Genomic DNA, 11,930 nt, shown 5'->3' with positions numbered 1-11,930 from the left:
TTTGCATTCCATTTTTTCTGCCCAAATGAAGTATCTTACATTTATCCCTGTTGAATTTCATTTTGTTAGTTTCGGCCCATTTCTCTAGTCTGTCAAGATCGTTTTGAATTCTGCTCCTGCCAGCTACTAATGATTAAACCAAAACTGTTATATTTTGATCATCTCATGAGAAGACATGGCTCACTAGTAAAAGATAATAATATTGGTAAGATAGAAGGCAACAGGAAACGAGGGAGACCACATTCCAGATGGATAGATTTGGTCAAGGAAGCCACAATTCTGAGTCTGCAAAGTCTGAGGAAAACCTGATGGTGGTTGGTTGGTTGACTCATTCAAGGAGTCACCATAAGTCAAAGTTGACTTGATGGCAGGTGATAACAAAGTGTACCTATAGATAAAATTGTATTCCTTGGTGGTTAGATGGTTATGGATATGGTGCACGGAACAGAATTGTGTAAGTTAAAATCTTAATGGAATATCTGTATAATGCCTTAACAGACACCGGGAAAAGTATGAAAGAACCTGATGATGCTGTAGGATTGTGCTATCCTACTTTCAGGATACTGTAATGTAATGGATAGATGATACCACACATACAATGCGATGTAATGTAATGTGATGAGAGCCAACCACCCAGACATTGGGAAGTCAGTTTTTCTCTAAGAGGAATATGTTTGAGGCAAAAAATTAAAAATTATCAAACAGTCCACTCATTTTTCAACAGAAATATCCTTAGATTCCAATACTTTAAAATGTTTGACTGAGGCACTGATGTTAACTCTGCCTGTCTGGATGCCACCACCATTATGAACTGGACACCTAAGAAGGAAATACTCAGACATAATCCAGATTAGTTGACAGTTGTCAAAGGACTATTTAGTCTAAAGAGACAGGGGTGGGGAAGCAGGTCTGTTTCAAGTTCCATGAGGATAAAAAGTGATAAAGAAAAAGGCTTATAGACGGTGTAGAAAACACCTTGAACTATAAATTGTGCAGTTGTGGAAAATGCAAATATTCACAGAAAACCCAATTTATTTCCCCACATTAATTGTGAAACAAGTGCGTCTGAGTGGGCTAATTAGTGACATGTGAGGAAGAGTATTGGTAAACTGGGTTTTTTTTGTTGTTGTTGCTTGGGTTTGGGCACTAGAATATGGCAATCTAAAAGGGGTGGTATTCCTTGGTGTCTCTATAGTATCTGGTAAGCATGTGTATGTCAAGTAAAGATTTACTAAAACGGAGGGAAAAAAACACACAAATAACAAAGAAAAAGAGGCAGTGAAAACTGTAGATTATAATTCCAGTCTAACTGGTACAAATGAATGAGGATTGGAAAGCAAATCATTGTTGAAAATCATTGGTAGGGATAATAGTGGGGTGAATTAACATGCTCCTCATTCAGAGAAATCTGGGTAAAATAATAAGCACACTTAGAGGTGTAAACTGGACTTAAGAAGAACAGGTTAATATACTATATACACAGGAGAAGCGGAGTTAAAAAAACAAAGGGGAGACCACTTCATTTAAAATATCTATTGAAATTACAAATAAAACTCTTCAAAATGATTCAAAGTACAAAACAACATTCAAAGGCATTCAACAAATCTTTTATACATCACAGTGTTAGTGGCACAAAAATGTAGTTACACTTTAGATACAGAAACATTTTTATACCAATCAAATACGTAATTTATCGTACATATGCATGACTCCCCCGAGCTTTTCCACAAAATGATAAAAATGTAGCCATGGAAAGAGATCAAGCAATGTTTGACTGTAGGCCAGATACCTATATGTAACATTCCTGGATTGTGTTAAGAAAGAATCAGTTGCATAATAAAAGAAGAGAACCAAGATGGTACTTTAAACTGAAGTGAGACACGATCACTTAATGACAATGTGGGTCTGCATGATTGTAGGAGTGACGCTGATGGAAATCTGTGTTCTCCAAAACATTGTGAAAATATACCTCCCAATCATACAATTTGGATCTGCACGATTTTAGGAGTGACAGATGGAAATCTGAGGTAACCGAAACATTGTGGAAATTGTGCCACCTCCAAATCACACATAACCACATAACTAAAAGGATGGTGGAAGATGGAGTCCAGCAACATCTAGAGGGCCCCTTATTTGCCGCAGGTCACAAAACATATCATTGAGCATATTGATGAAAACAAGGTCTCCAAAAGGTATTTAAAGGATCACAGCATTACATGAACTGTGACTTGGTTTGTGTGTTCAAATCAGGGTGGGGGTTATACTGTGTCCTGGAATCGTTTTTAAAAATGGAAGAATGCAGGATTAGCAATCCATTTGTGCTGAACTGAAAATAAGATCAAGTTGTTTAAAAACTCAAATCAATTGAAAAATTCAGCAGAAGGGAATTTTGCAGGCATCTCTAAAAATAAGCTATTCATTTTCCCTCTGCCAAATGTTTAAACTCAAATGAAAGGTGCTTGTATTTCTCTTTTTGGCCCATATCCCATTCTGTGCTCTCCTTCCAAGTAGAAAGATAATTGTGTTAACCCATGAAGTTTTGTCCATTGTGTGCAAAGGGATACATGAAATGCATGTTCTTTGAAAATTGGGATATCTGGTATTTTTTCGGGTCGGATAGCTTTGTCCAGTACATGGATTTAAGGGATTCAAAACAAAAGAATAATATTCAAAGGGTCCTCCAGATGTTTTAGACTTTAAATCCCAGAAGCTCCAGCTAGCATGAATTAGGGATCCGGAGAACCCAAGATCAACCTGGCATAAGGGTTTCCTAGAACTGTAACATGGTCACTCACAACATCTATGAAAAGTTATTTGTTTACAGCAGAAGAAACAAAGATGTGGTCAAAATAATTTAATCAAACTTCCAAGGGTCTCACTTAACTTTTGCACCCGCTAAAGCAGTTCTCAACCTGTGGGTCCCAAGGTGTTTTTGGCCTACAATTCCCAGAAATCCAGCCAGTTTACCAGCTCTTAGGATTTCTGAGAGTTGAAGGCCAAAACATCTGGGGACCCACAGGTTGAGGACCACTGCACTAAAGAAAGCATATTCTCCTTTCCTGTCAGGAAGAAAAGATCTACAGCAAGGGCAAGTTGAGTATATGTGCAAAAAATGACTCAGACCAAGAGATGAGTTGATATGAATCCTGTAAAAGGTAAAAGTTTTCCCCAGATGTTAAGTCCATTCATGTCTGACTCTGGGGGTTGGTGCTCATCTCCATTTCTAAGCCGAAGAGCCGGCGTTATCCATAGTCACCTCCAAGGTCATGTGGCCGGCATGACTGCATGGAGCGCCGTTACAATAGGAATTACTATAAGCACGTAAGTATTTTGTATTCCCTTTCTGAGGCTTCACATTTAAAATTTCAGTACATATTACATTATTCTCTGCTGTCATGCTGTAATATGCAGCCATCAGATAATTGGCAACAAGTAATAACTACCTGATTCAAGACAAGGCTCCAAACTTTAGATACAGAATCATGTATCTGATATGCAGAATATAAAACCAATTTCAAAGCATGGCACACAATAAGAATATTTTTCCATTTAGTTTCTTTAAATAAAAGAATCAGCACGTGTTAGGAAGAATACCACTTCCAAGGCTACAGTCCAATGGCAAACTGATATTACACGAACGTCACTTTTTTCTATATGATACCAAGTTTAAGTATTTGCTATAACTGAAAAGACAAAACACCTCAGGAGGTTATGTGCATATACGTGCCCACACATATAAATGCTTAAGTCTCAGTGCAATTTGAATTGCTAACATGATTTTGTTTCACTGGGGTTGGATGGGTATCTGAAGCATTGCTGGCCAAATGTTGACCCACCAGTTGTTTCTGGACTGCAACTACCATCAAGCCCAGCAAGCCCAGACAATGGGAAGAATGCTGGGCTTTGTATTCCAAGCACATCTTCAGGATTCTTTGCCCATCTCAATGTAAAGAGGGAGATTGTAGAAACAGGATTCTTGTGGCATTGCATTTTCTGACCAGGGAGGTCATGAAATGTACTGTTTCTTATTTGGAAATCTATATGTGTTAGAAAGCTGCTTCAGCTCTCTCTCAAAATTATACCAAAGAGTAATATCCAATATTCATAGTACGCTGATATTCTTCTTCTATTCCCTTGGGGAAGAAATGTAGCACAATAATGAAGCAGCAAAACGATTAGGAAAAAATTAGATGGAGAAACAGATAAAATAACCCGGTTGTCACAGTACCATACAGTATAAAATATAATTCTTTTTACAATGGACTAAATACTTTTGATTGTTAGCAGACTTAACACATTAGCATTGCAGGCAATTTTTATTCATTGAAGCAAAATAAGGGCAGGGGAAATCCTTACCTCTCTTGAATTTGCATACTTTATGGCAGCCTTCCCCACCTGGTAACCGATAGATGTGGTGAGACTACAACCCTCACTATCCTCAACCAATATGCACATGCTGGTTTGGGATTGTGGGAGTTGTAGCTTAGCACATTTGGAGGGTGCCAGGTTGTAGGACTAAGTTATTGTTTGCTGTTATCAACAAATTTGGAAACTTGGGACATTAGCCTTGGAATTAGCAGGCATAAGGGTACTCCATTTTCTATTTCTCCCTCCAGTCCTGGTATTTGGAGGATATTAGCCATTACAGAAGATAGACCATTCATTTGCATGCACATCTACTGCAGTCATCTGCTCCCACTCCTCTTGGAAACTTACGTAACTCAACAAGTCAGAGCACTGAGGAGGGAAGAGTGTGCATTTATGTCCTCCTATTTTGAGCACTGATAAGTATCTTTATCAAGGGATGGCTATTTATTTATTATCATGGTGGAAATAGAGAGGGAAACAGATCCCCATATCTGTTTCTTCTCATTCACAGAGCAGTGTACATGTCAGAAATTATCACAACCATAATTACTTCTCAGCCATAAGAACAGATGAGTCATGCATCTCCAACCTTCACAATAGTCAGGTTAACATCTATTTGTACATTTGGTTTAAAGACTTCTATTCTGTTATATATATGTATATTATATATATATGTACAGAAAAAGATACCTGATTAGAGGTAGCCCTATTAACGTAGCAGATAGTTAATAAACAGATAAACAAGGCTGATAAGAGGGAAACCAGGATTTTTTTAAAGCCATTAATTTAGGCAGGTCAGGTGTGGCTCACATACTTCAACTTCAAATCTCTGGAAAAACAAAAAGTCCCCACAAAACAAAACAAAAAAAAATGTCCATCCAGACAAATAACTTTAACCATTTTCCAAAATGTTATTAAACAGAAATGGCATCTTTCATTTTGGAATAGTCAAAGGCATAGGATGTCCTACTTGTATCTAACCAAATTTACAGTGATTTTGTATGTGAGAGAGGCAGGTTCAACATAGGGAGGATGCATCTGATATTTTCTTAGAGCAAATATGAACAGAAACTGTTTTTGATAAACAGATATTTAAAGTCATGCTTTAATGGGCAAATTTTTAAATTGGTATGCCATTCTTGAAAACATATATATTTATTAGTAAGACATCTTAAATTGTTGTAGATATATATGTGAAAATTTATGTCTTGATGCTGTTAAAATGATGATTCCAAGCCGATTGATGTAGCCTTTAAGTGAACAAGGAAGGAGCCTTGTGCTATCGACATACATTTCAGACATTCAGCTTGCTTTAAGTCCGGGCACCTTCTTCCCTTTAACCCCTGGTAAGAAAGGGTGGCGAAAGTAATTCCTGGCATTCATGGCACCATGGGTCTTGTCTGAAGTCAGGTTTAGGGCAAGTAAGGCTATGACAATGTTATGTGCAAAAGGAGAGCGGGAGGTCATGAAATGTACTGTGATGAAGAGCAAAATCCTATATCCCGTCCTGATTCCATCTTAAGTTGGGAGTGGGTCATCATCTCCTTTATTACACTTGCACTTGCAGCAAAGAACGAAGGGCGTCGCAAGAAGAAGAAAGGGTGAAGCCACTAATAATAACAGGCCAAAACCTGCAAAGATCCCCACCACCTGGATTTCAAAATAAAACACAAAGGCAAACAAAACATTAGAAAAGGAAGAGTAGCAGCTGTTTTTTTTATTTTATTTAATACATTATATATCTCTCCCCAAAAACTGGGCTCAATGTTGCTAAATTTAATAACAAATACACATTAATGAGAATATTGGTAAGTACAGAAGACAACTAATTTAGCAGTATAATCTCTGTATCCATGGAACAAATACGAGGGCTATCCAGAAAGTAGGCTACGTTTTGGATTTTTAAAAGGACTAAGTATAGGATAAATCATTTACCATATGCAACTGAAAGACACATCCCAAAACTACAATCTCATGCAATCCCCATTTAAATTTAGCCACGTTTCTTACAGACAAATGAGTCTGAAAAGTACTGCACCAGTAAATTCCCTGCTTGTGTCGTCAGCTCTTCCCCCTTCTCCCTTCCTGCAGCGTAGCCAAAACGCTGCGCTGCCAGCCACGCCCCCATTGTTGGAAACGGAGGAGAGAGGCGGCAAATTTACTGGTGCAGTACTTTTCAAACTCATTTATCTATAAGAAACGTGGCTAAATTTAAATGGGGATTACATGAGATTGTATTTTTGGGATGTGTCTTTCAGCTGCATATGGTAAATGATTTATCCTATACTTTGTCCTTTTTAAAATCCAAAACGTAGCCTTGCTTTCTGGATAGCCCTCGTATATATACAGTTTACTCATCCATGGCTTCAATTATTCATTTAGGGCCTCTGTGCTAGCTACACCCTCTTTGAAATACCTCTGTTGTTCTTCCCAATGAAAATAATACTTTCTGCTATTATTTCAGGTATCCATGCAAAGTCTGAGAAAGTATCCTCGGTTGAGATGGGAGGTTATATTATGCATCAAATTCGGCTTCCAGTGGAAATTAAAACAAGTTTATCTTGTTATAGTTCTATTTCAGTGCCAAGGAATTGTCCATCCTTCCCCTTTCTCCTTTTTTTCTGGAGTAACTCACACATAAAAGAACTAATTGGAAGGAATGCTGTCAAAACTAGTAACTGCAATTTTGTTGCTCCCTCTGTGACCATCATTCTCTTTTGACAATCCTTTGGACATAAGCCTTTTCCAGGGAGCGCAACAACTGCATCAGGAATGCAGACACAGACTCAGCAGGGAAACAAGGGCCAGAGAATAGACAACAAGACACAAGGACTCTGTTGTGTTTCCCTAGTCAGTGAAGGCCACAAAGAGTTTTGGCTCTCTCTTTATTCTTTCTTAAGGTGCAGGCATGAAGATAGCTCATCTTAAGGTACCTAAAGTACCCTGAAGAGTGGGAATTTTGATAACGAATGAGAAGTTTTTGTGAATCATTTTGAAACTGACAGTCCTTAAGCAGCTGTTGAATGACAAGGTTACTTGTGACAAACAGAACAAATATAACTGGCTTTGCCACTTGTCACACTAAATCAATGGATAGACCCTGCATCAGTGGACTCAAGATGGCTTCAACTGTGCCTAGAATCCAGGCTCAAGAAGCTGATTGGTACAACAGATGTGTGGCAAAAGCAGTGGCATGCAAGGAAAGTTTGGGGCTACAACTCCTAGATTTCCCCAATCAGCACTGCTGCTGACTTATCAAAACTCTTGTTCCTTCAGTCACAGGGTGTGGGTCTTCAAGCATTTGCCACACAATCCTGCAAACCACTTCACTAGTCCACTGAGTCAACTGAGGAAGGGCCGAGAATATTGCACATAAATTTATTTATATGCACACTTCTGCATGTGGTAAACAGAATGAAAACTAAAGGATTGCATCATGGGATTTGGTAATTCAATGTATATTAAACCTGAATGTCATGCTCAGCTTAAGCCACCTTGAGTCATTTAAGGTGGAAGAGACACAGACTAGTTTAATGAATAATTTAAGCTCTTCGTTTTTTTCAGGCTGCCAAGAGCCACTTGTGTAGCAGGTACTGAAAAGTAGGATTCCACTAATTTAATAATCCCTTTGTTCAAGGGAGAGTACAGCAGATGTGGAGTTTTCTATATTTCATACTTGGCTTTTGGCATACTGTAGTGTTCTTGTTAAGAGTGTTTATATTTGAAGGTTTCTTTTTGAGGAGTGGAAGAATCCAATTTGAGTTTTGTTGTAGCTAATTACGATGACCCTAAGGCAAACGTATCATTTTCTAAGGCTGAGAGTGTGTGACTCTTCCAAAGTCACCCAGCAAAGCTGGGAATCGAACCCTGGTCTCCAGTCATAATGCAATGTTCAAACTGCAAAACATGCTGACTTTCAATCTAATGTTAACTACACATGCAAACATCATGTGTTCTTTTCTTTCTACATGGAATTTCCTTCTTATTGGTACTGAATAATCCACATTGTCAGCAGGTGGCACTATTGAACAACATTAATGCCGAATGGTAAAGCAACCACTTTAGTATTATGTAATAATACACATGAAGGATGTAAAAAGGACTACAATTTCTTTGAAAAGAAGGGGGCAATGAATTTGTGATCATTTTTAACATGTGCATCACAGCACATTAAAAAAAATAAGTCTGCTTCCATCTACAAAATTTCACGTGATTCACTTGAGAAGTACTAGAAGCTGCCACACTGCAATGCTATGGCCTTAAGAGAAGTTATAGCCAACTTTCTCTTTAGTATTATTATATTGATAAACATGCCAGTTTTTACTTTCCATCTCACTGCAAGCTGGGTATTTTTTCTGTAGTAATTCAAGGATACAATTAATCAGAGAAAACGTCAACAATGTAGCTGTTTTGATAGTACATTGGGGTGCTGCATTTTTAAAAATTACAGATTTCACAGATTTCAACCCTAATTTCAACCATAACACCAATCAGTCACATCTGATAAAATATGAATTAAAGACTCAGCTTTATTCTGATCTGTTTTAGTGAGCCTGATAAACTCCATCTTGAGAATAACAGATGTCTTCTTATGGCCTGTATTTGTTTGCTGAACTCAGTCATTTGTCTTATCTAGAAATGTTGGAACTATGATATTATGTACCCAGGGCCAACAACCAGAAGTTATGGTTGCATATAGTACCAGACCCTGAGAATATCCTCTTAAATAATAACAACCTCTATCTATATTCTGTGCTGGTGATATAGACTTCAGATAAAGATTGTGAAAAACTCTACATACTTAGAATGAAACATTCCTATAAAATAGGCACTTTAAAAAAAAAAACAGGTTTTTTGAAGGTCTGTATTAATTGGAATAGAAACCACTGTCAAGAAATCAAAAGACTTCGACTTGAAAGGGCAGCTATGAAGTAACTAGGTAAGATCCTGACGTGTAAAGATGTATCTTTAAATACTGAAGTTAAGATTGTTCATGCCATCATATTTCTGCTTTGCATGGATGGTAGCAATTATACGGATACTGTGGGCTGCTACAACAACAAATAATTGAGTCGGGCAAAGTAACAAAGATGCTAATGAGCAAATTGATACCCACCTGTGTTCTGTGCCAAATAACCGAGGCCCTAGAATGACCTAGCTTGTTTCGGCAAGGTCCTTTGTCATAATGTATAAGGAGGAAGTCATCCTTAAAAAAAAAAACACGTAAGAGAAGAAGAAAAAATACATCGTTCAGTGGTGGTAAGAACTGACTCTCAGAGGAAATAATATGCAGAAGGAGAGAACCCCAATCTGTTCAATAGGGCTTAGACCAGAAAAAGGATAAATAAGCTTTCAGAATTGGAGAAACTTATTTTCCTACATTCTGTGCAGTACAGGGCAGCTATTCTTGGAGAATCATCCTTGGGAATATTGTGACATGGTTGGGATGTCAAAGAACATAGTTTCTCTCTTCACCACAAGAGAGATGAATTTACACCAATGATGGAGATGATTTGAATTTTCTCCTGATCAAGAATACCACCTTTTTACACAATAAACATTTATTTACAAAAGAAAAAGAAAAAAGAAAAAAAAGACTGGACTGCTGGAAAGGCTTTGGATGCTCTAAATCAAAATCAAGGACTTGATTTCTCTTTCTAAAATTCGAACTGTCATGTTGGACAGGTGAGGGATATAGAGCTTTCTGCAAGAAATCCGAGACTAGACTTTGTCCTCTGAGATCAGAATTCAGTGGAGGGGATTTCTGGTCTATCTTTTGGCTCCCAAGATGCTTTTAGGTGGACATCACAATAGAAGTATGTAAGGTCCTCAGGACCATTCTTATCATATAAAAAGATAATCTCAAAAGTGAAATATCTTTCTCCAGAAGTCCCCAAAGAGACTAATTTTCTATTTTAAGGCTCTTCCACTACTCCCCTATCTTTTCAGCTTCTCCTGCGGGGACATGAGAGAAGCCTCCCACAGGATGGTAAAACATCAAACATAAAGGCATCCCCTGGGCAACGCCCCTGCAGACAGCCAATTTTCTTACACCAGAAGTGATTTGGAATTTCTCAAGTCACTCCTGACATTAAAAAAAAACCCACTCAATATTTGTAAAAAAAATGGTGAGTGGAGCCCATGAGTTTATTCGGTACAGGATGACCATAATATCCTCTGTAGCTGCTCATCCATACATTATAAGTTCAGCCTCAATGAGTTACAATTTTCCAGTTCTCTGATTGAATGTACAACATACTTACATCAAGCGACTCCAGACAGTACCAGCAAAAGGCATGTTTACAGTTTTTACACATCATTTGGGCACACCCTTCATCCCGTTCAATATAAACTTTACATTTTGGGCACCGCTTGATTGGAGCATCATCTTCTTCCATTTTATAAACAGAGCTGGAAGAGATGTTTTGTAAAAGATGTTAAGAGAAATGTTCTATGGCATTTAAAGCAAGGTGCTTAAGCATTCTACCACTTTGAGACTGGAGTCATTTTACATGCATTTAAATTTGCAACAGAACTGTATCCAAATATAGTATTTCATTTCTATCAAGACAACACATCTTTCTACTTTGCCATTAAGCCTAAATTCAAATAATTTCAACCAACCAGCAATAAATACATACACAAATCCCTATAAGAGGTATCCATCAGGTAAATTGAAAGCATTTTTTGAACTATGGGTCCTAGAATCCCTAGCTGTATAGGAACTGCAGCTCCCAAAAGTATTTTTTTTCAAACTCTAGTAAGTTCATTTTTCCCCAAAGGGGACTCGGGGTAGCTTCACAACAGGCAGCAATTCGATGACGACAACATATAATTCCAAAAATAACAATTGCAATTAAAACCAAGTAATTAAAACATCAATTATTAAAACATCAATTTTAAAGTTGCAAACTTTTCAAATTTCATGTGATAGTGTCCTGTTACATGGCTTCCCAATGTCATAGGCAGAAATGAACAGTCCACACAGGGATTCCTCAGTAAACTAACGGACCTTTCTGGAAACTAAATAACATTAAATATGGGATGGATAGATACATGACATGGATACTGTGAACTGTCACCCTCAGGGAGGTCATGGGAAAGAGCCAGGTTGCTACAAGTAACCACCCTGACAGAACTCAACGTTCTGTTCACACCATGGTCAGTCAGCAGTCTATGGGAAGCACATCAGAAAGACATGAGTGCAATTGCATTCCCACTCATGTTCTATGACAACTGATATAGAGAGGCATACTGCCTCTGAAACTGGAGGTAATGTATTACTTGTCCAACACCTGCACAAGGTTGGGTGTTTTCTTTTCTTATCTATGATGATGTGAGAGAAAATGGGTTCAGATCTAAAAAGACACCCAAGGCAATGGCAGTAAAACTTAAGTCTTTTTTTTCTCACTGCGTAGAGCTGCTCTTAACGTACAGTATTACCTTTTGACAGTTTCACTTACTCACATCACAAAAAATATCCTCCACCACCCCACTCAGGAAAGTATTTGTGGGTCTCTCTAAATCCTGCAGTACAATTCTATAATATGGTTCTGGCCAAA

At 37.9% G+C, this 11,930-nt stretch overlaps 1 protein-coding gene across 1 annotated transcript in view; it reads right to left on the bottom strand.

The window, feature by feature from the left end:
• Positions 1 to 1,518: 1,518 nt before the first annotated feature.
• Positions 1,519 to 11,930, bottom strand: part of rnf144a (ring finger protein 144A) — a 64,489-nt gene continuing 54,077 nt past the window's right edge. The window contains exons 6-8 of the mRNA XM_008117806.3: positions 10,632 to 10,779; positions 9,485 to 9,574; positions 1,519 to 6,018 (exon numbers count right to left, since the gene is read on the bottom strand). Coding sequence (XP_008116013.1) covers positions 5,887 to 6,018; positions 9,485 to 9,574; positions 10,632 to 10,779 — 370 coding nt within the window. The 3' untranslated portion in view covers positions 1,519 to 5,886. The remainder of the gene's footprint in view (positions 6,019 to 9,484; positions 9,575 to 10,631; positions 10,780 to 11,930) is intronic.

Source organism: Anolis carolinensis, chromosome 1, assembly GCF_035594765.1.
Source record: "Anolis carolinensis isolate JA03-04 chromosome 1, rAnoCar3.1.pri, whole genome shotgun sequence".
Taxonomy (NCBI): Eukaryota; Metazoa; Chordata; class Lepidosauria; order Squamata; family Dactyloidae; genus Anolis; species Anolis carolinensis.
The sequence above is the reverse complement of the archived record's forward strand: the minus strand, read 5'-3'. Positions and strand labels throughout refer to the sequence as shown.